Below are 25,955 nucleotides of genomic sequence, written 5' to 3'. Positions count from 1 at the left end.
GTTATCAATCTCTTAATAATGGTTATGGTAATTAAACTAATTATTTAAAAAATTTCCTTTATTTTTTGGTGTGGATTTTGTATCTTTAAATACCAAAGGTGAAGTTTGAAATTGATTTTAAGCTCACGCCATCAGAGGGGTATCTTACTCTTCATAAACACCATGAACAATGAGAGTGTGAACTTGAATTTCAACTTGAATGTAGTCCCAGAAACAGAGAACGAAAATGAAGGTCCATTATTGAATAGTGATGCCAATAATGTACAATCAAAATCCTCAAATTCTATTGATTTGAATATTGTACCCATGAGTGGTGATGGAGCAAATTCTCAACAACCCATCAGTGGTGAAGGAAATCAATCTTAGCTGCCGGACTTGAATGATCTTCCAAGCGTTGAAATGGACTTTGATATGAGTGTTGAGAAGGAAGAAGATGGTATGGCTGACGACACCGAAGATGCAAGCTTACACGGGGTAATGAGTGATGGCCAAGAGGAGGAAGCAAATGCAAAAACAGAATTTCCTATAAATGCAAATGCTACATTAAACAAGCAACAAAGATTCTTATCAAATGAAGAGCGTAGGTCCGTTTGTCGTCTCTTGTTAAATTCAGTTTATAATGGAAAGTTGAAGGAAGGTACAACAAAGAACATTGCCACATTTTACTATGTTTCAAGAAGGGTCATTCAACGTATATGGCGTCAACTTAGGGAAACCAAAGAAACATTGCACAAGAAGACCAAAAATTGTGGAAGGAAGAGGATTGGATTGGATATTGAAAGAATTCGTGAGATTCCTCTTTCAAAGCAGACTACTTTAAGGTCTCTATCGCATGCATTGGAGATTAACAAAACATCACTCATTAGATTCCATAAGAATGGAATTATACGACGACATTCAAATGCGATCAAGCCCTTTTTGAAAGATGAAAACATGAAGTCTCGCTTGCGATTTTGCTTATCCAAGCCCGATAATCAAACCATTCCACATAATCCAATGTTTAAATCTATGCACAACATTGTATTCATTGATGAAAAGTGGTTTTATATGACCAAGAACTCTATGAATTATTACTTGGCTGTTGGGGAGGAAGAGCCACATCAAACATGTAGAAGCAAGAATTTCATTTGCAAGGTTATGATCTTATGTGCCATGGCTAGACCAAGATTCAACTCTAACAGCAATGAGACTTTTGATGTCAAGATTGGTATTTTTCCATTTGTTACAAAGGAACCGATAAAGAGAAGATGCAGGGACTATGGAAACAAAACCAATATCTTCAATAAATAAACAAGTAAGCAAGTATTTTCTTATTCATCATGTGTTGCCTGCAATCAAAGAAAAATGGTCAATAGAGGATAGAGGAGAAACTATTTTCATACAACAAGACAATGCTCCATGTCACATTGATGAAGATGACAACGACTTCCATCAAGCTGCTAGTGAAGGCAGTTTTGACATTCGATCGGTTTCTTAACCCCCAAATTCACCAGATTTTAACGTCTTAGATCTTGGCTTCTTTAATGCCATTCAGTCATTACAACACAAAGAGGCTCCTAAAACTATAGATGACCTCATCATGGTAGTAGAAAAATATTTCCTTGACTTCACAACATCATAATCAAACAAGATATTTCTAACTTTGGAAGCTTGTATGATTGAGATTACGAAAGTTATGGGTTCAAATAGGTATAAAATCTCCCATTGTAAGAAAGACATGCAACAAAGACCAACATGGATGGGATTGTGGAGAAATAGAACAAATTAAACTAGATTAATATGTAACTAACACGTTCACATAAAAAAGATATTCTTAAGCCACTAACATTGAAACATGGATGGATGAACCTAATAAAGAACCAACAAAATCTCTCCACAACAGCATTATTAATAATTAGGAAAATATATTTTTAACAGTGCTCGCTCAACAAGTTTTTTTTTTCTTTTTTCCTCCTCAGTGTCATCCTCATACTCATCCTCTGGGAACTTGTTAAGATCGAACAAGAGCACTTTGTTACTAACAAACTAACGACGATTTGAACTTTCAATCATTTTTGGCAATAGCATATTCAAGTTCACCTTCTCCTTTTGTAACTGGTTCAAGTAGAAGGGGAGGACATGTTCAGACTCTAGCGAGTGTTCCACAACCATTCCAAGCAAATCTTCATAACATTGAGAGAGAAAAACCAATGCCAACAAATCTTCATGGCTTACAATGGGTTCCTTGTCTTTCTCCATGGAGAGAGAAAAACATTCCAGCTTCAATTGAGAGAAAGAAAACAAAAGGCATAGGTAATCTGAGAGAAAAGGTAATACGAGACAGAAAGAGAATGAAGTATTTGAAGAGTTACTCATATTTTCATTAATTGCATGGAGTGAGAAGAGTGAGTGGAGGATGCATGGAAAAATAGGTTTCCCTAATAATGAAGTGTTAAGAATAGTATAAATGACAGAATTGAAAAATCATGATTGTGACCAATATATAAGATCGAAGGGAGTAATAAATGAAAATAAATAATTATTTTGAGTCTCATTCTTTATACACATGGACTAGACATAGAATTCATGGGTTGCCTTATTGCCAATGCAATGTTAATCCTTGGTTATCTAGATCTGATAAGAGGCGAGTACTGTTTGATTATATAGTTTCCTAAAGGATTGTAGTTAGGCCGGTTGTGTTACAATACTAAATCATAGTACTTTACAAATAACGAATCATGTTTTTTATTTTAATACAATACATATTTCACATCAAATATATATATAAAAATAGTGAGATATTTTCTTTGGGTCAGTAAATATATATATGCCAAGTTTTGTGTGTTGTTTGTGCAATTGTTTTACAATTTTTTCCTTAATTAACGATAATTTTTAGTAATTTTCAATCATTATTTTTTGCTTTAAGAAGTCTTGCTAAATAAAGTACGAATGTACCAATCAAATTCAAAGACCCCCCCCCCCCCCCCCCCACCCCACCCCGGTGGAAATTTGGTCTGTTCTCTACTGTGCAAGGCTCGTGCTTGTCTCCTTGCTCTTTGACTCAAGAAGCTTCTTTGACTTAAGAGCTTCCATCACAAGAAAAAAGAATGCAACTAGCTAGCGCAGCAATCAATGAATGATTGAATTTCAGAAGAATAATTATAGAGATCCTCTTCATTGGCAACGTGATGCTTCTTCTTCTAGTCGGTGTGATATTACAAAGGCTATTCACACCACATCTACAAGATGATACAGCTACCCGTTAACATGCAGTGCCTTCATAGTTTTATTTATTTATTAACAAATATTAACTTATTTATAAATAATATAATTTTCATTTACTTACAAACTTATCTAAGAATTGATGTTAGAAAACAACACAAATGCATAACAATTAATTATTGATTTGGTTATATAATTTTTAAATCATTTTACATATCTTCAAATGTAAATATGCAACGTTAAGTTAAGAATATTATCGGCGAATCTCAAATACTTTTTTATTAGTAATATTATTATATAAATCAAAATAATTTATCAATAAATAACTGACAATTATTGTGGTCAACGTACCATTGTTTAATTAGTATTATTGCACATATAACTAAACCTTTTCCCCAGGACGTCAATAAGGTCCCTCCTTTTACTTCCTTGCCACACAAAAGTTTAATCCCACGTCACAGTGTTCAATTAAAATGATTTAGAAACTTCCCCTTTCCGACTTTCAATACAAACTGAACAATTAGAAAAAAAAAATAGTGGCTGAGCCTGATTCCCTGAGAGCTCATGGGATAAATGTTTTAAATTGTGATCTAATAGGAGATTAGTAGTTAGTTTGTGATTAATTTGTTAGCATATACAAAGGCGTGATGATAACATCTTATACTTGGCTTTTATTCAATTTAATAGCATTTTCAGTTTTACTAGTTTTCTCCCATATAGAAATATATTTTCTAAATATGATATCTGAACTTTTACGTTGACACATACTGTAAAGATGTCGAAAACTTTTACGTTATGGTAGAAATTTTCTGAAATCATATTTCTTAGCATATTATCATCAGAGTATTTGCACCTATCATAAAGACAAAAACTTTGATATTATGATCGAAATTATAATTATAGACTAATTTTTAAAACTTTGGCTGAAATTATTGGTTGATATAATGATATTAGAAATAAAGGCACAAATTTTGGACACATTTCATGCAGGTTTTTCTCAGTAGCCAAAATACAAACCAAAGAAAGGCAGCATTCATGCAAATTTACACTTGGGGTGGCACCACAATTTAATGATTAATTGATTATGGTTGAATGAAGGTCCTATTTTCCAAGGCAGTTTCTATTTGAGGACAAGGTTTAATTTTGACAAAATGATATAGCTAGGCCAGTTCAGGCACAGTCATCATGGCCATTATTTTTCAACAAAAAAAATTAGTGCACATGATCTGCTTCATCACCATGTATGACATCCTTCATATGGGCCCCCACCCCATAGTTTAACACCACCAGCCAAAACCATACTATAAATATTACTTTGAAAACCTTTTATGCTTACCATATAGTCCTCTTTCTCTTTCACTCTCTCACTCAAGGTTTAGACTCTTTTTGAAGAAAAAATGGCTCTGTGTAGAAGGCCTTATGGTTACTCAAAGGTGGACAAGGAAGACCCTGAAGACATAATCCATAGAAGGGCACAGTTTTTGATCCACAAAGTGTTGGAGAAAGCAGATTCACGTAGAAAGCCATCGTGCCTTAGAATCAGAATCTCTAAGTTGAAGGTGAAGATTGGAAAAAGGTTAAGGAGGCTCAGGAGGAGAATTTTGTCAGGTGTATCTGCTGCTAGACTTGGCTTTCATGGACATGTTATGAGTCAAATCAAAACATGGAAGAGACTCTTCAACCGAGGAAGACAATCTCAAACCCTCATAACCCTTCCTCCTCTTATTAATTGATGATGTGTATCTATGTGTAAACATTTTACTAGGAAACTCATGTTTTATGCAATACAATGTCATGTTAATTTCTGTCCTATTTTTTATGTGTTTTTTCTCTCCAGTTTTCTTTAGTCTATACAAAGAGTGAAATCATAATCAGTTTTGCATGAAGATCTATTGAGTTGTTCCTCTTTTTCCATCTTTCTCTCTTTTGGTACTTTCAGATTCTGAACTCTTGTGCAGAAGAAGATGACACGGCAATTTCTGTCTGTTGTCAATTACGATTCTTTATTGCACTCACTTGCGGTGGAAAAAGGTCTTTTGCTAAAATGAATTGTCAAGTTTGGAAGAGAGCAGGGTAGCAATAAATATTAGTATTAAATATCTATAAATTAAGAAACATGAAATAATAGAAAGGTTGTAATGATTTTAATCAAATTAAGACATTGGACACAACTAAATATAAGACATCTATAAAGACAAATCTTTTGCATTTTAAGCTGTGATCGACATATTATATAGGTAAACTCTTTACGCTTTTAGTAATCATCCCTTTATATCATTTTTCATTAATTATCTTTTGTCTTGTGTTAAAATCTGTAGAAACTTTGGCATATGTGAAAAATTGTGAAATTTGGGGGGACTGCAAAGTCTTACAATTCCCTCTGGCACACTGCAGTCATATCATTTTATAAAAAATTTAAATGAAAATTAAATACTTGAAATGAAAATTACCCTTTTCTTCTTTTTTATTTTTATTTTTATGGTGGACTTACCCTTTTTCTTCTGTTACATTGTAACGTACACTTTGAATTAAAGAAGTCTTGAAATACTGCAGATGCTGATGTGGTATACACAAGTGACAGACAACAAATTTGATGAGTAATAATCATGAAAACGACACGTTATGACATTGGGTGTGGACGGTGCAGTAGTTAAGTTTCTGATATTATCTGCCATCTGCTATTTGATTAGGCATTGTTATGTAAAATACTAAATAACATCCTAAGCCACATCAAATCTGGAACACATTGTGCTGATACAATAAGAACATGAGGGAAAGACTTTCTAATTCATTGTACATTTTATCTCAACTTGTGTCCCATAATATATTAGTAATAGAGACAATCACAAACTTCCCCAAATAAGAACGTTCATTAATTCTAATCAATCAAGTCAAAGGATATTATAATTGGTGGTTTATTAGGAAAGAGGGTGATAATGGGGGACCATATTAGTAGTTTATTCATTACTCAATTGTAAAAAAATAGGAGGTTCTAGCTTATGGGTAGGAAAATCCTCAACTAATTGGTATTTTTCTTTTATTCCGTTGCCTAAGATAGTTAGCTAGGCACTATCTAGCTCAACAATTGGACTTACATTCTATAATAGTATTAAATTAAAAGTGTATCACTCAAGTTATATTGCCGCTAAGAATTTCTCCTATCTAATTCTGGATAATGTACTACATAATTTCTTAGATACTTCTCTCTCACTCTCTGTCTATGGAGCATGAACCTGATTAATAGAAGTCCTAATTCTTAATCTAAAAACACTTACCCGGTAAACATGCCTGCAAGTTAGGATTCTTTCTTTCTGATTAAGATCCAAAGTTGATTTTAGAAAAATAAGTATAATAAAAAAAAACTAGGTGTGAAAGTAAGTGCAGGCATTAATGACAATAATAACTGGTGATTATTGGAGAAAAGAGTCAACTCGTCAAATACACCTTCCACTACACTACCTTTGTGATCCAGCAACTACTTCTGTACACTCTCCTATATTAAATAATTAGTTATGTACAGGTTTCTGCAAGCAATTGCACCTATGGGTCTTGGAAGAACCCAACCTGGCTAGTAAATCTTGCGACATCTTTTTTATTTTCTCAATTAAGAATCGTCCCTTGTGAGAAAATTTCGGTAACTTGCACAATTTTGACCCTGATCATCAAGGACTACTTTATTTGTAATTTTTTTCACTAGGGAGGACTTCATTATTAAACACCCTTTTGGATTCTTCAAAGAACTCTAAACTTTCCTTCCTTGGATCATTCCTTAATTGTAACGCAAATTAACCAATTGATTAATTAATTTTGTTTGAACAAAAATTAGGTAGCTATGAATCTGAAAGGACATGGAAGACCCGCGCGGTTCATGCATAGCACACATTTCTTTGAAAAGAACAGCTCTTTTGTTTCAACACCCCACCCCACCATTATTAGCGGGGTAGCATGCTTTCACGTTTTTGGAGGGTTTGAATCTGACCAAAGTCAATTGTGGGGCATGAATATTCTCAGCTCTCGTGCCTCATGAGGGTGATTTCAATTTTCATGACATTGATTTATGACACTACACATCAAAATGAGAATGGATCCTCTTAACAACAAATTTTAACTTCACCTGTTAGTGTGCACGATACCATATGTTCTATTGCATACTACTTCCTCTCAGTCTTATTAAAACTGTTCTTATTATCAACTTAATCATTGCGTGGTATATATTAAATTTCTGCATAGATAAATAGATATAGAGAAAGACAGGAGATCAAGTTATTCCAGGAGTAACTCCAAATATATATTTTTATTATTGATTTTTTTTTAAAATTTAATTTCAAGACGTCAGATTTAAGGCAATTTTGTGGCAAGGGGTTTTACTGAAGTTGAAGGCGTAAATTTTAATGAAATCTTTTTTTTTTCCAATGGTCAAACATTGTTTTATGAGGATATTATTATCTATAGTCAAAGTCAATTAGTACAACTTGAAAAATCAATTAGATGTACAAACAACATTTCTTGATGGTGATCTCAAAGTAACCATATAAGCGGAACAACTTGAAGGATTTGCTAAGGACAATAAAAGGTATGATGATGAGTTCACGATGAGGATGGGGTTCATGAGAATAAGCTATTACAATTAATTGTGTATGTGGATAAGATCCTGATAGCTGGTTCAACGAAGGAAAACATTGACATACTCAAATTCGAGTTTAATTATAAGTTTGAAATGAAGGAGCTTAGAGAAGCCAAAGGAATTTTAGGTATGGAAATAGTTAGAGACACATAAAAAAGGGAATTGTGCGTGTTTCAACATAAACATTTTAAGAAATTTGTTGAGAGGTTTGAATGCACAAGTCTAAACCCGTGACAACTCCCTTGAGGCATCTTTATAAATCCTTTGTCTGTCAAGCACTAAGGACAGATAAAGAAAGAAGGAGGATGCAGATACAATTTCTTATGAAGTGGATTCAAAAGTAGTATGTATGGTATGATTTCGTACATAGCAAGCCTGATTTGGACCTTGTAAATGTAATGGCTTAAAGGAGTTGTTATATTTCTAGAATTCGAGGACTAGGAGACCTCCAGAAAAGAGAGATTAAGAGAGGGAATTTCTGATTATATTTCCGCTTGAATTTGCATTACATGAGTTTGTTATTTATAGGCAATGAAATGCTATTCTAATTCAAGCTATTTCTTCTGCAGATCCTAGAAGATGCTAGCACTAACGGATTGTGGGATTATCCTAACAGAAAGATGCCTCTATAGCAGACAGGACATTCCCTAGCCACTACTCACGCACCCACTCAGCAACCCTTGTCAGAGTTAGTTATGAAATCCTTCAGGTATTGTGGCCTGGTGCTCTGCCTCTTGCTCCTTGGTTGCATGGTTGTTTCCTCTTTGTCTGATAATTCCTTGTCTTGGTCTGTGCTGTGTATGGGCTGCTTCATAACAGGGTGATGGGTGAATTGAGAATTATGCAGAACAACATAGCAATTTGTTGTGATAGCCAAAGTGCAATACATCTCTTAAAACATCAAGTGGATCACGCGAGATAAAATTGCATATCGATGTTGGAATTCATTTTTATCGGAGATGTTATTGAGAAAAATGAGGTTTAGGTGGAGAAGGCATTAGAAGACAATCCTACTTATGCATTCATGAGGACACTAACTCAGGAAATGTGTAAACATTTCTTGCACTTGATTGGATTCTCTGAAGCATAATTCATAAGTGGGAGTGCAATTTAACAAAGGAATTCTTTGGTTTAGAGACAAGGTGGAGAACTATGAAATTTGTCTCAAAATTAGTTAGCAAGTTATTTTGTGAAATAATTGACAAGCTGTTAATTACTGGGCACAGAAAACTTGTATAACGAAGTCCTCTGTTGAGGGGGTCATAAGCGGTGATACATGTAACTATGTAGTGTATGTTATCTACTTCTACAACTTAGAGGAAAACATAAAGATTGAGGGCATGAGCAACATATAGAAGGCTTGGGATTCTTAGAGAAAATTCCTTTATATATAGAAAAGAGAAGAGACAAGAAAGTCGTGGAAAAAGACTCTATTGTATAGAAGATCTTGGTGACTATAAAACAGTGTAATTGTCCTTTCTCGTAGATGTAAGCCTCATTGGCTGAACTAGGTATATCTTGTGTTAATCTCCCTTATTCCAATCTTTATATTATGATCTGGTTTACTGCTTTTGGTTTTTGTTTTTATTAGGTTTTGCCAAAACAAAACTCAAGTGTTCATAATAGTTTGAAAATCCTCTAAAAACTAAGTTGAATATATGAGAAAGACATTTTTCAGTGGCCTACTTGAGCTGAGTCATTTAGATTAAGTTACTAGTTTTTATTGGTTGAAAGTTAAGTTAACTGATTTTTTTTTATTGGCAAAATAAGTTAACCGATTTCTATTAAATCAATCACATAAACGATCTAAATACTTAATTGAATTTGTCACGAATCAAATTCCCAGTTAAGTTGATCAGTTTTTTATTTTTTTAAAAAGTTTAATTTCATCTTTTTAAAAATTTTAATTTAGTCATTTATCTTTTAAAATATTGTATTATCACATCATGAGTTATTAATTTTTTTTATCTAATTATAAAATTTATAAATTAAAAAATACGTTTTTGATGAGTAATAAAAAAATAAATTACAATATATAAGTTATATTACGTAAATTAATATATAAGTTATTTGCACAAATTATTTTATGTAATTTATACAAATTTCTTAAATTTATATTAACATGTAAATTATTTAAAAATTAGAAAAAAATTACATGTTAAAATAAATAATTACATAAAATGATTTATATAAATAATTTTTGTATGAATTCATGTAATTATATTCATTAATATAATTAGAATAAAAATAGTTTATATATTAAAATAAATTTACATAATTTGTATAAATTATATAACATAATAAATAGGAAAAAATAAGAACACTGATTTCTTATTAAAGTTTTATAAATTTATATTAAAATGAAAATATGTAAACTATTTGAAATTAAAATATGTAAAATTGTATAAAATAAAATTAAAAAGCTTTATATATTCAATAAAAATTTAATTTATAAATTTATATAATTAAATAAAAAAATTAATAATTTATGATGCGATGATATATAACAAATATTATTTCCAGTATCAACCCAAAAAAACAAAAAACATGGTTCATTCGTTCATTTAAAAAATTATAGGTTAAAGTTTTATTAAGATATTTTTTATTTTTCACTTTATTTAATTTATTGTCACATAACATCATCTTAACATTTTACATAAGTATATGTCAATATTAATAGTTATATCAAAATTAACATTTAACCATTATAAAAATATAAAAATTACGAATTGAATATTATAAGAGAGAAAAAAGTGTGTTTTAGTTTATTAAATAAAGTGTGAACCAGAATCAAGATTAGACATGTTAAGTCTGCAACACAAGTATAAGACTAGATACAAATAATAACAGTATGTACCCCACACCAAATCCATAACCGATACCCGCCTGATACCACATTAACAACGTTCCAAAAATACAAACCAAGACATTCCCGAAAGCGTATTATTTATTATTAGTATTAATTTGAATAATAACATTAATAATTAAAGGTTAAAGATTCCTATCTCACAAAGTAATTAAACAATATTTCAAAAAATTGACGGTTATTAAGAAGAAATCCTAACAATAGGATTGAAAGATAAACTTTTCAAATATTAAGAATCAAAAATAAAAATAAAAAATTTATCAGAGATAAAAAATAAAAATCAAATATATATCAAAAATCAAAAATATGTTTGAGCCCTTTATTAAAAATCTGTTAAATGTATGAAAAATAGTCCTTTGATAACCTTTATTTAATTTTTTATTTTAAGCATTTTCAGTTTGATTTGAGTAAAGTTATACACCAAGTAGCTCACAGCTTTGTTCATGACACTGCAAACTTTAATTTTGATCATTTTTAATTTTATTACTTTATTTTTTTTATCGATCAATGTTATTTATAAATTTTTGTTAGCAGTACGATTTAAACCTTCTTTCTCTTTATTTTAACTAACATTATCAGGAACGTGAAGAGATTACTCTGTTTTATATGGGCATCAAGGACTGATAAATAGCAACATTACTGTTCATAAATATTGCGAAAAAAAAGGTTATAGGAATATACATACCAACTACAACAGTACAGATGGATGGGTCAAAAAAATTTATTAATGACTTTTTTTTATATTTTGCTAAGTGTTCTAAATTGACACTATTTCACACTATTGAGATCAGTTTCAAGTATCAAATTCGTTGGACTAACTCATTATTAAATTAGACAAAATTCTAAAATTTAAAAACAAAAAATGACACAAAAGAACTAACTTTTTATCTAAAATTGAGAACACAATACCAATTAGGATTCAATAATGAAAAATGAGTTAGGGGTTGATTTGACTCAAATTTCCCCAGCTACTCTTTAATAGATCTTAACTCAAACACCTTATTACCTTCATTAATGGTCAAATTCACTAAATTAGTTAAAATTCAATTCCTTGACTCAAGATTTCAATTTCTTGATTCTCCTAAATGCAGGGATGTATTGTAGTTCAAGAATTCTCTGAGACCACATGCACATCATCACTTATTCCTAGACTAACAGCATACACGGTGAGGGACTCAATTTCCAATCCAACTACTATTTTTCCAATTGTACAAGTGAATCTAAAACCATCCATGAGTGGTTAAGTCATGAAATCAATAAGCAAAGGAACAACCACGTAATGAAAGTAAGTATTGAAAAAAATGCACATTAAATTAAAATAAGAGGAAAAGAAGGTCAATAGAAACTCTATGAGATTCAAGAAATGAAGATTCTTGAGTGTCTACAAGTTCCTTACTTCTCTTGTCCTAGAGCAACACTGGTGTGCCCCCAAGAACCAAGAGAAAAGTCTTTTTAAAACTCTCCCAAAGTATGATTTTAACTTGTTTGATGTACTAGCTTAATTAAAATAGTCTTGAATAGCATTCAAAGATCTAAAATATTTAAATACAGAGCTTCCAAGTTGACTTATGAAACTAATTTTAAATTACATCTTGTTAAGTCATTTGGCAGAATTCTTCATCATTTTGATCAATGTGTAATCTTGCACTATATTGTTGAATAAATATTGGATATCCTATGTTCTACCTTGGTCATTTTGCCTTGATGGAAGGCAAGATTGTGAATCACATAGGATATCTCTCTCTCTCTCTCTGTTGGTTTTGCTTCGAATGTGTTTACCTATTTATCAGCAATTGTTCTTTTAACTGGCTTGTGTACAAATAAAGTAAAAATAACTATTTTTTTAGAAGAACCCATTTTCATGTGCTTCAAATCTTGAAGTACACTAAGAGGCGGGCTTAGCATTAAGAGGAGGATAATTACAGTGCATACGAAGAAAGTAGCGTGTAGAAGAATTTGGAATGAGCAAGGTGGTCTTTTGAAGGAGATAGGTGGTTTTGCAGAGGATATGGGTTATAGTTCGGCTTGGTGGATGTCACTCCCACAGATTTTCGTATAAGTTCATGAATTTATGAAACCCAATGACGAGATAGCTCTTTACACGATGAATTCATGTGCAATGGCTGCGTTAAGAGTTTCTAGCATGTATTCATATGGGATCATTGATGAGTCTAGCTTTTTTCCCCTCAAAATATTTTCCTTTGGATGTAATCCTATTCAAGGCATGATCAGCTATTAAATGTGAATGTATGTTTGTTTTTTTTTTCTAATAAGGGAATTCGAAACTTGTTGATAGTGATAAGTGTCTATTAAATGGGAAACTTCTTATAATTTATTTGAATAAACTTCTCAAGAAACAATTCTACAGGAAAAAAAATGAATTTTTTCACAAATTAAAATCAGTTCTCCATTAATTAATTTATAAATGTCTTTTCATCTTTAAAAGAAACTATATAAGAAAAATTGTACAAATTAATCAATGATTAACTAATAAAAAACTTATTTTAGCTTATAAAAAAAATTACTTTCCTTTTCTCTTCTTATCTTTTCCCTTAGAAGTACTTTTAGAAAAATGCATACAAACATATCCTTAATTCTTCTGCTAAACCCAACCCCGTTAATAGTAACGAGTGTAGCTTTCTTTTTAACAAAACCGCTGATGTTATTAATCATGTTCTGACAAGGGTCCTCAGTTTTCATTAGAAACTCTGGTCTCACTCTCAGTCATCAGCAGAGCTAAGAGTCTTCTCAAATTTTAACACAAAAAACATTGTGGAACTGAACACAACACTCCTTGCATCAGCCTTCAGGTTAGAACATTCGTACGTACATGATGAGATAATGCAAGTGTAGTGAATTGCCCCGATGTGTTGATCAAGAGTTTTTACTTTCTTACTTCCCAAAATTATGATTCGTCTGTTTATTACTGTTAAAGCCAAGAGATACTGGTTACAACCCTGACAAAACTACACAGGAATCGAGTCTCTGACCCACAATTTATTGAGAATTAAAATGGAAAAGTGCATCAATGAATGTTTAATATTATCTCATTGCTGAAAAGGGCGAGAAATTAGAGCTTTCATGCTTAACTATGAAATTGGAGTTTGGGACAGACCTTAAACACTTAAGAGGTGGCAAGATGATGATGGTAGAAGATTCTATATTGAAGATAAAGAACACTTCTAGCACTGGAAATTCCTATACTACTTCAAATGTATGATTACAAAACCTTCTCCGACTGCAATCCAGGTTTACATATCAATCTCAATAAGTTCCTGTATAACCTACGGTTTCTAGATTTTCTATATACAAAAAATTTATTACACAAGCACACAAGAAGAATCATGAATCAATAAGATCCGAAACAAATTGGACATCACCTCCAACTGACATTTCTTTCTCATAGAACCGGTCGCAATTAATTAACCTTTGCCATACTACACGTGCAAAAACTATCCTTGTTGAAGAACTAGGAAAGCTTCATTTAACAAGGAAACCCTCATATGATTACATGGTCGTCATCAAGAGAAACAACAAAGCAACAAGCACAGAGAACAGAATGTCATGGCTGTAAAGGCCTGCAGAACATAAAATACAGTCAGTTAGTGGTTGAAACCAAATAAATAGAGATGCTGAGATCATTGTATGCCAGGATATGGTGTTATTCGGTAGTATGGCTAACAGTTCCAATCTACTAGAGGTATCCAAACCAATCAATCCAATTAAAACTGAAGAAATAAAAAACTCCAAAAATTGTGAATAAACTGAAAAACCAAAAAAATAATTAAATAGATTGGGTTGTGGGTTTCAAATTTGATAATATATATACGATTGGCAATTAATTTTGAACCTGTATTTAGTGTATTTTTATAAATAATCTTAGCCTTGTACATGATGTATTTTGATGAAATTAGATTTCTATATTTTGAAGAATTTATATATGAATTTTTTTAAAAGAAAAACTGAAAAACCAATTCAATTCAAAACAACAATTTAAGATGGACAGGATTTACATTTTGAAACCAAATCATTGAATGATATTGTAAGAAAACCAATTAGGTTGGATCAGGTAGTTTTCCCCTCAAAACTGATTCAATGTGATACATGAATGCCCGTGCAATCTTCTTTTCTTTTAAGGAAACATATAGTTCATCACTTCATCGTAATATAACTTGAACACCCAGATATTTATCACAAGCATATATTCTAGTTTAAATTTTAAACAGTGTTTGAAAACTTCATAGATTAGTGAACAAACAATACAACTAGAAAAGGTTCTCTTACAACTTTGACTTGATGCTGCTGCAGGAAGAGCAGGGATGTTGATAGCTGCAATTCCAACAATGAAGAATTATCAAAAGTTTACAAAAGAATTATAGCATTTCACATAAAAATGAATTAAAATGAAAATTGTGAAGCTAAAAATAATCCAAAATAAAAGGATTTTCTTCTTTCGATGAATGAAAATAAATAAATAAATAAAGAACAGTTCTCCTCTTATAATTATATAAATTTTCAACAGGGTATACGTACATTTATTGCATGATGAAGAAGTCAGTTGAGATGTAGAAGGCCAAGGAGCTGGAATATTATCATTTAGATCACAGAGGAAGCTGATCCCAGAAACACTGTCAAATGTAGCATCTGAAGGCAAACTAGGTAATAGACAACCAGCCTCTGTTTGGGGTAGACAATGCAGCAAGTCATCTCTCAATAGAACATTAATGCAAGAGGGAATATAATTATAATGCCGCAGATCATGTCTCAGCAGAACAATAATAGAAGAGCATATTAAAGTAGACTTCAATGATGGATAAACAATGCATTTCAAAAGTACATAATTTTTCTTAATTGAACCCCCTTCACCTTCCTTCCCTCCCCTTCCATCCCCCAAAAATGGCACTTGCATATAATTTATATTGACATAATGTACATTGCGGAATTACCTTGATTTCCAACTGAAGCATCCACATTGACGATTTTCACACCAAGTTGAATAAGAGAGAGAGAAAAGAAGAATTATTAACATCAGGTATAAAATATTATGGGTATTGAGTGTGAGCTTAGCATACTAATAAGAAAAGAGAAAAGAAATTAACCTTGGAGGGAAAAGTCTTTAAGGCTTATGTGACAGAGACCATAAACATCTGCAGTAATATTCGATCTTTTCATTTTCATTGCCAAAGTCTCAGCACAATCCAACGCTTGCAAGTTCGTGATGAAGCTCTGTTTTTGCAAGTGAGACACATAGCTTTCCATAGCATTACAGCATGCTGTTTTGTTACTTATCTCATCCACACAACCCTTGGCAACTTGCTTTGTGTCAGGGAAAACCAGTGGACAAACTGGTGCAGAATACAAAGAGAAAATCTAGGTAAAAGAAAGGCAATATTAAGGGGCCAGAAGGATTAGCATCATTAGCAATTATCACCAAGTGATTAGAAGGCACCTAAAGCAATCAGCTACAGATAATCTACTAGAATCATCACAGGATGAACATTGCACATTTGACAAGGTTTTTCATCTATAGATAGACAGAGAAAATACAACCATGAAGGGAAAAACAGCCCAACTCACAATCTACCCAACCTTTGTCACAGAGGAATGATATACCATTTTTACTCAAACTGACCTTTGTTCACGTTGCAATTAGACAGTCCTCTAAGAACTTTCTTGGCATGAGAAGGTTCAAGCTTACTAGCTAACCACCGGAGGACAACATTTCTACAATCATTGACCCGACTTGAGTGTTCAGGTTGAACATGTGCTGCATCTATTTCCAAAATATCAGAGCCTTTTGATGCAATTGCTTTAGCTGCTTCTAATATAGCATTCTGACAGATTTGGTAGCAGCATTCTTTCACGGGATCAATTTTCTCACATGCAGTAAGGAGTTTAGTAGTATCCACCATGTCATAAAAATCATTCACATTTTTTACTGGGCAAGATGCCTCGGTGAGATTTGAAGAATGAATTGAACATATCTGCTTCAGATTATTAGTGGCACCCTGGCCCATCAAAATTTGTTCCACATCTGCCAGGCAATGTTTAGCATCGGTCCCGTTTAAGGCAAGTACATTGGTATGTTTACTGGATTGACCAATAAGAATTGTGAGAGTGGCTTCCAATTGGGGGCAACATATCACATTAGCCAGAAATGGCGCAAAAACTTCCCAGCAATCAATTGCTGCCACACTTATCAAACTTTCCGCAGTAGTAAAGTTCAAAGTGCAAAGTCCTGCAAGATACATGGATAAGACAGTAAGAGAGAGGGGGAGAGAACATCCAAATTCAAGCATTTGAAAACCCAAAAAAACCAAAGTCGTCTAGGAAAGAACCTGATAACTTTGGGATAGTGGTATTGGTGAATGGAGCCAAAGGTGAAGGTGCAAGAGGAAGAAAGGGTTGTGGAGAACCAAGAGGTGAGGGTTTGGGGAACATAGTACCCACATGGCTATCCAGTCTTACAGGACCTTGAAGATGATTACTGCTATGGGATTCAAGTGTACCTACACCAAAACACAAATAAGAGAGTATCTTTCCCTTTGTGTACACGTTTCTTCCTCTTGCTTACTCATTTAGCATAAGTTGGCAAACAAGGAATTACATACAAAAAATTACACTGTTGTGTTAAAGAGTTACGAGTAATAGCAGCCGCAGTTCAAGCATGTGGATGTGATGTGAGAACATATCTCATAGTTAAAAGGTACTTAAGCATGGAAACGTATCTCCAATTCAACATTAATTAATTCTCACCAATAAAAGTTTCCAGACACCAAATTTCATTCTATTTCAACTGTCTGTTACATTACAGTGCCAACCCAGCCAAATTTGTTCGACAGCAATTGACACTTCTAAATATGTATCCAAAATTAATGCAACCGAATACCAAAGTTATTTGTCGAACTGAAGCAGAGGATGATGATGATAATGCATGATAGAGTTAAACTTCAATCAATAGCATGATGCCCAGCACTCTTAAAATTTTATGGGGGACGTAGTGGTTGTCTAGCATAGCAATACTAAGTCTCCAAAATCAAGGATCCAACTGTACCGATTGATGATTAACATGATGTAAACTAATTTTGGAGGATGAACTCCATATTATAAGGGCTAAACACACAAGCTCCCTTGTTAATATGATTAAAGACCAATAACATGTCAAAAACAGCAACATCATTTGTACGAAACCAAAATTCATGACCTGAGTTTCTTTCTTTCTTTTACATTGCACAGAAAATTAGCTCTGAAAGTAAAACTGAAACAATTCCAAAACCCTAACCCTGGCTGCAGCTGCCACAACTAACCCTTCTCAATTCTCATCATACTGAACATTAGAAATTAGAAACTAGCAATAGCAACCACGAAACTAGAGAAAATAATGCAAGCGAGCAGAATTAATTAAACTAAAAACAAACAAAATTTCATCAACAATCTATGCTATTTAAACACCAGAGCAATGCTCAAAGTTAGTTTAGCTGAAACACTGTTTCCCCGAAACAAAATACACAACAATGGAATTCAGCACACTTACATGAGTTATAATAGGACAGATCAAATAAGAGCGATGGAAAGTGAGAAAAAGGGGACTTACAGAGAAGCAGAAGGAAGAGGAAGAGGAAGGGCATGGCGCAGAAAAGGGAAAACAGCATTCAAGGAGAGAAGGAAAAGGTGAGTGGTTGTGGCATTGTAGAGAAAAGAAGAAGAAGAAGAAGAAGGATCGAAAAAGGGTTATATGATATGATGTAATGCGTGAAGCGAAGAAAGAAATTGAATGAATGAGCTATGAGTGAGAGTGGGGACTGTGGCTGGCAGACTCAGTAATAGCTGTCTAAGAGAGAGTAGTAGACCCCACCATTTCCATTAGCACTTAGCTACCCGCATTTACGCCACCATTGTCTTTCTTTTTTAATTCCTTCTCTCTGTAAGCCCTTCCGGATTCTACTATAATTTTATTTTACAAAATCCCCTTCTTTTACTTATATATTTAACATCATAGATAATTCTTTAATGTATTTAGAATCTACTTTAAATATAACTCAATCCTACAATAGAATAGAAAAATTTATCTCTCACTTATATATAGACTTAAATATTTTTTTTTATCTTTAAGTTTTTTTTCTATTTTTAATTGTGTAAGTATATATTTTTTAAATGTTCGTCTTTATAAAATATTTTATTTTATTTAAAATAAAAATTCAATTTTAGTAAGTGTAAAGTTTTATAACTATAAATAAAAAAAACTAAAATTAAAAAAATATAAACTTACATAAACTAAAAATAAATTTGTATGCATATTTTATGTTGATTTTACTTGTAATTGATGTGAGGTATAAGTGTTATTTAATATGTGATGGTTGTGTATGAGTGAGCCAGAGACGCGCACACGTACTATGTGTGTGTAAGCGGTTCCAGGTATGGTGTTATTGTTTTGGCGCCAACTGGGTAATGTGGCAGTTGGTAGCTGGCGTCATTAATAGGGTCAGTTTTCTGAGTGTTGCTTTTGACATGGAATTGGAAACGGAAAGGAGGCGTTGCTTGCTCCTTCCTACCAGTTCCATTTATGATTTATCCCTAATGCATTCAATTCCACTTAATTCTTTCTGGCTAATCACCTCTTCTAAGCATCGTTTTTTTTTCCGGATTTTATGTCACTTAATCAACCAGTTGATTGAACGTCTCTTTTACAATTAATGACACTTCCCTTTGATGGTTACTATTCTTACACACCATCGTCCATCAATATGTTGATTTTTAAAAATAAAAAACTCTAATACGTTGGTATTCAAATAATTCAACCATCATAATTAAAAACCGAGTGCCTGAGTTAATTGAAAAATAATTACAAGTTTGAGATTTGAGTATGTAATTCTTTTTTAAGGAGTAATAGTCTTTCCTAACTATAGTATCTTTCATAACTATCATTAACTACATTTTCTTTAATTATCTTTGTTAAGGTTGTAATAAATGGATCAAATTTTTATAAATCAAATAATTTCACAAATGGATAATCTTTACTCAAGCCAAATAATTGTTAATTTTAATTATCAATAACTGCTAATTTAGACTACGTTATGTTGCATTAAAATAAATAAAATAGAATACATTTAAGCAAATAAAAATATAAATTAGAATATATATATATATAGATAGATAGATCATGCTACTATAATTTAAAAGTTATAATATATATTAAAAAGTATTAGGCTTTAGTTCTCATCATAATTTCGTAAACATTCTCGAATTCATATTTGAATGTGTACCAAACATTCTAAAAATTTAATTTTGGGGCGCATTGACAAACATTTCAGAATAAAAAAAATTTAAAGCTTCCAAAATGAGCCACCATGCATTGAGGTAAAATAACAAACAACACATAATTCTTACTTGCAATGAAATGGCTAATGGTATGAATGAATCAACAATGTTTCGGTTCTTTGATGCATGTCTGTAAATTTCACACACTAGTTTAAGATGCTATCCATCATCATTTTTCAACGGGGTGAAACTTGAATTTATTTTTTTTTGGGTGCAGTTGGAAGAAACATCCATAGAGAATAAATGGGTAGCATAAGAAGTTCTTGAAAGTTACTATTGGTTCCTACCATTTTTGTTATTGGTCCTTATATAAAAATAAAAGCCCCTGAAGAAAAACCTTCTTACCCCCTCAATTCAAACCCACCATCCCTTCCCCTTCCCCATGCCCCCAAATCTTCTTCTCACTCTCACAAGTAGAATTATATTTTTGTTGTTTGTGTTGATCAATCACACAACTAAAACATGTTTGTGTTTGTTATAATACAACATTATCATGTTTTCATAGTATTATTTGGGGGTAAAAAAACATACATAGAGGAAACATGATTTCATTATATGCATGCTAAAATAGAATTATGATTCTGCATGAATGACACTTTTATAGGGGCCAATAGCTATAGGAGTCAATAGAAACCTCCAAAGTTGTTTGGGTTTTTCTTTGGGCACCATGTAAATTGCTGGTACACTCACCATAACATTGGAAATTCTAGTTTTACCCTTCCATAAAATTGATACGGATTGGTAATCCGTAAGTCTCATACGGATTAGCACGATACTCTAACCAACTGAGCTATTATGTTATAAAATAATTAATGTCACTATATATAACACTAAAATTTCTAATATATATTTAATGCACATGTAAATTTGCATAATAAATTTTTTAACAATTAATTTTATCTAATAATTAGTTTTTTTACATATATAAATTTTTATGAAACCTATGATTTTTATTTAAAATTTATATATGTAAAAAAATACATTATTAGATCAAAATTAATTGTAATAAGGTAAAAAAATACATTAATAATGTATGTTAATAATTTATTTTTTACATATGTAGATTTTTATTAGACCTATGATTTTTATTTACAATTTATATATGTAAACAAATTAATTATTAGATAAAAATTAATCGTCACAAAATTCATTTTGTAAATTTACATGTGCATTAAATATACATTAGAAATTTTAGTGTTATATATAACGATATTAATTATTTTATAATATAATTGGTCTATTAGCTTAGTTGGTTAGAGTGTCGTGCTTTTACGAAAGGGCAAAACCAAAATTTCACATGTTATGCTGGGTGTACCAGCAATTTACATGGTACCCAAAGAAAAACTCAAGTTGTTTCCATTCATACTAAGAGAAAGCCCACAACAATTCATTAAGCTTGTTGGGAGTTGCTTGGGGTACCCATCGTTTTTGTTGGGGCACCCAACAACTCGGATGAAAGGGCTAAAATGTTCTTCACTCTTTGGTATATAATCAAATAGTGACTCGTCCGTATGTGTCACTATTCCCCTCCCCAACAAATGCTTCTTCTTCCTCCCTTCCTCTTTGGCTTCCTGCTTCTTGTTCCGTCTTCGGCTTGGTGCTTCTTCTTCCTACTCCATAGGACTTGTGGTTCGTGCTACGGTGACGTGAAGTTGCTATTGTTCGTGTGCGTTGCTGCTTCCTCTTCTTCTACTTGGTTTCTCCTTCGAGGTAAGTTATCCTTCTTTTGATGTTTGTTGGTGATTGTTATTACTTGGATGATGCCATTATTGTTGGTTGTTGCTACTTGTTCTGTTTCTTTATTGTGTTTTTGTTGGTGTTTACTGCGGTTATCCTTTTTTATTGTGTTAATCTTCTTTCTCATTGTGCTTATCTTCCTTTGCATGTGCCTTTGGTCTATGAAAAAACCCATACGGATCAACAATCCATATAGCTCATACGAATTATCAATCCATATGGGATTTTAAAAAAAAAATGATTTTTCAGTCTGTGAAAAGCCTATACGGATTGGCGATCCATATGGCTTGTACAGATTGACAATGCATATGAGTTTTTTTTTATAAAAAAATTGATTTTTATTAGAAAAAAAGTAGGAAAAATATTTATATGTTAATTATTTTATAAGTTGTTTAGTATTGATTTTAATAGTTTGTGATTAACTTGTTGATTATTGATTTATGTATCATTAATTTGTTTATTATTGAATTTATGAATGATTTATTTATTATTCAATTTATCTAAGAAATGTTTATGTTAGTTAGTAGTAGGATTAGATTACATTTTAGATTAGATTAGATTTTTAAAACAAACATTAGATTAGAAACATGAAAATGTTAGTACAACAAAAATACTAAAATATTATTTTAACATATTTAAAAATGTTAGTTAGTTTTTAAGAAAGATAATAATATATTTACAAACTGAATACTTAAAAATGTTAATTAGTGAAAATGTTAGATATTTAAAAATGTTAGTAAGTGAAAATAAAGATTCAAAACTTATTTTTTTAAAAATTAGATATGGTTAGTTTTTTTAGAGAATGATTGAAAATAAAAAAAAATAGTTACAAATGTTAGTTAGTCAAAATAATAATTGAATACGTGTTTTTAAAAAATTTAGATTAGAAATATATATTTGTTAAAATTTATGAAACCAAAATTTGAATTGTAGAACAAAAATAATATTTTTCAGAATAGTTTGAAAATTGATTGTTATGAAAATAAAGATTGAAAACCTATTTTTAAAAAAATGTAGATTTTGTTAGTCTTTTTTAGAGTGATTTTTGTCAAATATATTTCAGAATGTCACACTCTGGTCCATCTTCATCATGGTTAACCAACATCAATGAGGAATTGGAGATGCTTTTTGTGACTGTGCCCCGTAAGAATATCAACCTTTTGTTAATAGATTAATAATTCTGTTAATTGTTTGAATGTCAATTTTGTTATATCATGCTTGAATGTTAATTATGTCAGAATTAACAATTGAAGAGCATGGAGAATGGTGCGAAATGGCGAAGATGATGCTGAATGTCGTAGTTCCACCAGATACTATTTTAAACACTGTTCACGCTAAGGATTAGGTCATGTTCATTTTGATTTAGTTAACATATAATTATTCTGTTATTTTGTGTAACTAACCAACCTTATTTTGTTATATCAAATGTAGATTTACAGTGAAGTTAGTAAGTTATTTGCTGTCAGGTGGAAGGATGTACTTGACGACGTATGGCATTTGGTTGACAAGGATGGGAATTATCATAACATTGTTTACAACAAAAATTTAGACCAATCAACCATTGTAGTAGGGTGGACAACACTAAGAGATTTTTATCAGCTGACCGGAGATCATCTAGTGTCCTTAACTCATTATGGTAAGAGTGCATTTTTTCTTACCATATTCAAGATCAATTGTTTGCCCAAATCATTCCCAAGATGACACTCATTATACCATCAAGTGCCAAATTCTGTCACTTTTAAGGTTTATCTCACTCAGCAGAAAGTTGGCTGCAACAGTCTCGTAAGCAATCTTCTAATTTAGTTGTCAACATTTCTTTATCTTTCAAGTTTTAAATTTCATAACATATATTACTGACATAACACTATTCTTAATATCAGGACGTTCCAAGAAGCATGTACTATTTTCTTAAAGATAAAGGCTGAACTCATTTGCATTTGGAGGACGTTGCAGAATGTCAGCTTGTGTTCAATCATTAGAGGAAAACACTTAAAATTAGAGTTGGATGGAAATATTTCTATGAAACCTTGTCCTTGACAACTGACATGAAAATAGTTTTTGAATTCATTGATCGCACCGTTAATCGTGCGCTTTTTTGACCATGTTTATGAACATTTTATGACTTGGAACATTGAGCAATTTAATTATTATGAACATTATTATGACTTATGAACAATTTATTTATATAATAATTGTTTTATCATGTGTTGATCATAAATTTGTTGCAATCTAATTTATTTATATAATAGTTGTTTTGTCATGTCTAATATTATCCCATTGTTTTTTAATTAATTTGGTCATGTTTTTGAAATAAATTATTTTTAATTAATCACTAAATTAAAATTTAAGCAATCTAATTTAAAAAAATTTATATATATGTTTTGAATTAAATTGTTTTATCATTGCTAAATTTAAGCAATTACTAAATTAAAATTAATCACTAAATTTAAGCAATCTAATTTAAGCAATAACTGAATAAAATTAATCACTAAAATATTTTTTGAATTTATTTGTTTTATCATTGTTAAATTTTTGTTATTTATGGTTTTTTTTATTACAAAATAAATATTTTCAAATCCGTATCCACAAAAAAAATTCCCCATATCACAAAAAAAATTTACGTACCTACCGATTGACAATCCGTATGGCCATACGGATTGCCAATTCGTATGACCATACAAATTCATATGGATTGACAATCCGTATGGTTTATACGGATCAGCAATTCGTATGAACCATACAGATTGCTGATCTGTACGTACGTAAAAGAAATTTTTGCACTCCTCTCCTTTTCCGAACATGAAAACTAACCAAAATTCACCGTATACTGCTCACAAACGCACATACACCACTGGAGATCAAATACGCTTCCAAACCGCCCTTAACGAAATCAACTTATACTAAGTGATGAAAATTTTGTGAAAAAAAAAATAGTGCTGCAGAAATAAAAAATTGAACCTGCTATTTATAACCGAAAATACCATAAGGGTATTTTCAACATTTTCAAAATTTGCTGGGTGCCCCAAGCAATTTCCAAGCTTGTTCCATCGCAGCCCGCAATTGTTTGGCCCAACTGCCAAGCCTCTCCAATTCGCCCTCAACATGCCTTGTGACTTGTGAGACTCATAGAGCGCTACTGCAATTCTCAAATTGACGACTTATTAATTCCTTTATTTTAAGCAATTAATTAATATTTCAAACTAAAAAAACTAAAAGCGAGCTCAAAGTCAACAACATTTGGGCCAAGTTGGATGTTTTAGCTTGCATAGAATATAATTTTAACTCTCCTATGCGAAATTCTTTTTTAATAAAAAAATAATTTAGTTCCTATCTTATACATATAATTAATTTTATTTAAGCTTTTATCGACTTTTTCTAAGGTATTTTTTTTATCGAGTGTTATTGTAATAATATGTCATTTATTAAAACGAATATTAAATACTAATAAAATAAAATAAAAGTTAGCATTATGTGTACGTATTAGAAATATTATAATCAATTTTACATATATATATATATATATATATGTGTGTGTGTGTGTGTGTGTGAAGATTAAATTGAAAGTTTTCATATAAAGTCTAAATTGAAAAACGAATTTTATGCATAATGAATAAAAAGTATATTTTGATCTTTCATTCTTTTGGCAATTGAAACTAATATTAATTTCAAGCATTAGTAATTTGTGTTTGATTTGTCTTAATTCAACCCCTAACCCAAGACTGCAAGTTTATTCGTCTTGTAGTCAATCATATTTCAGTTCAATGATTAGTCAGCTAGTGTAACATAGAAGTCCATATATATATATATATATATATATATTCAACTAGTAATTAGAATTTTCTTTTTTACAGTATGCTCAAATTTATTTCTTTTTCGTTTTCAGCACGTTATTTAGGAGTGCCATGTAAATTTTACATGAACAATCCTGAAATTTATCACCGTATAGTTGTATGGAAAAATATTTTATTTTATTTTATTTTTAAAAGAGAAAGGATCAAAAGCAATAGGACAATTGGAACCTAGAAATGAATAAATAACTAGACCACGTATTAAGCAAGGAAAAAGACAATCAGATAATATATATCTTCTGGACAGGTTTGTCGCGTCATGGTTAGATGAATAACGATACAGTACACGAAACTTCTTTGATTTGGTCTCTTCATAATTCCTCTAGAGTACTGTGATTTGGAGTCACTAAAATTAGCCGAA

At 31.5% G+C, this 25,955-nt stretch overlaps 3 protein-coding genes across 3 annotated transcripts; 2 read left to right on the top strand and 1 right to left on the bottom strand.

The window, feature by feature from the left end:
- The first annotated feature begins 399 nt into the window (after window positions 1–399).
- On the top strand, window positions 400–1,290 carry LOC114373281. Its single transcript, XM_028330781.1, has one exon. It carries the CDS (start codon window positions 400–402, stop codon window positions 1,288–1,290), a length of 891 nt encoding a protein of 296 aa, XP_028186582.1.
- Window positions 1,291–4,598: 3,308 nt separating this feature from the next.
- On the top strand, window positions 4,599–4,934 carry LOC114373280. Its single transcript, XM_028330780.1, has one exon. The coding sequence runs from the start codon at window positions 4,599–4,601 to the stop codon at window positions 4,932–4,934; it is 336 nt and encodes a 111-aa protein (XP_028186581.1).
- Window positions 4,935–13,834: 8,900 nt separating this feature from the next.
- LOC114376798 (uncharacterized GPI-anchored protein At1g61900-like) lies at window positions 13,835–18,594 on the bottom strand. The gene is made up of 8 exons (XM_028335075.1): window positions 18,286–18,594; window positions 17,030–17,200; window positions 16,324–16,929; window positions 15,791–16,036; window positions 15,638–15,649; window positions 15,225–15,368; window positions 14,976–15,020; window positions 13,835–14,269 (listed from the first exon to the last, which is right to left on the bottom strand). Exons 1-8 carry the CDS (start codon window positions 18,341–18,343, stop codon window positions 14,199–14,201), a joined length of 1,353 nt encoding a protein of 450 aa, XP_028190876.1. The 5' UTR covers window positions 18,344–18,594; the 3' UTR covers window positions 13,835–14,198.
- Window positions 18,595–25,955: the final 7,361 nt, after the last annotated feature.

The sequence above is a fragment of the Glycine soja genome, chromosome 11 (assembly GCF_004193775.1).
Source record: "Glycine soja cultivar W05 chromosome 11, ASM419377v2, whole genome shotgun sequence".
In the NCBI taxonomy this organism is placed as follows: Eukaryota; Viridiplantae; Streptophyta; class Magnoliopsida; order Fabales; family Fabaceae; genus Glycine; species Glycine soja.
This window is presented reverse-complemented; position numbering and strand designations above follow the sequence as displayed.

Excerpts from the sequence above, each read along its gene's own strand:
- LOC114373281 (XM_028330781.1), top strand. The coding sequence starts at position 400 with ATGGACTTTGATATGAGTGTTGAGAAGGAAGAAGATGGTATGGCTGAC.
- LOC114373280 (XM_028330780.1), top strand. The coding sequence starts at position 4,599 with ATGGCTCTGTGTAGAAGGCCTTATGGTTACTCAAAGGTGGACAAGGAA.
- LOC114376798 (XM_028335075.1), bottom strand. The coding sequence starts at position 18,343 with ATGCTGTTTTCCCTTTTCTGCGCCATGCCCTTCCTCTTCCTCTTCCTT. Across the intron at positions 15,021-15,224 it reads TTCTTCATCATGCAATAAAT|CTATCAACATCCCTGCTCTT; the intron begins GTACGTATACCC and ends TTGGAATTGCAG. Across the intron at positions 14,270-14,975 it reads AGCAGCATCAAGTCAAAGTT|GCCTTTACAGCCATGACATT; the intron begins GTAAGAGAACCT and ends TATGTTCTGCAG.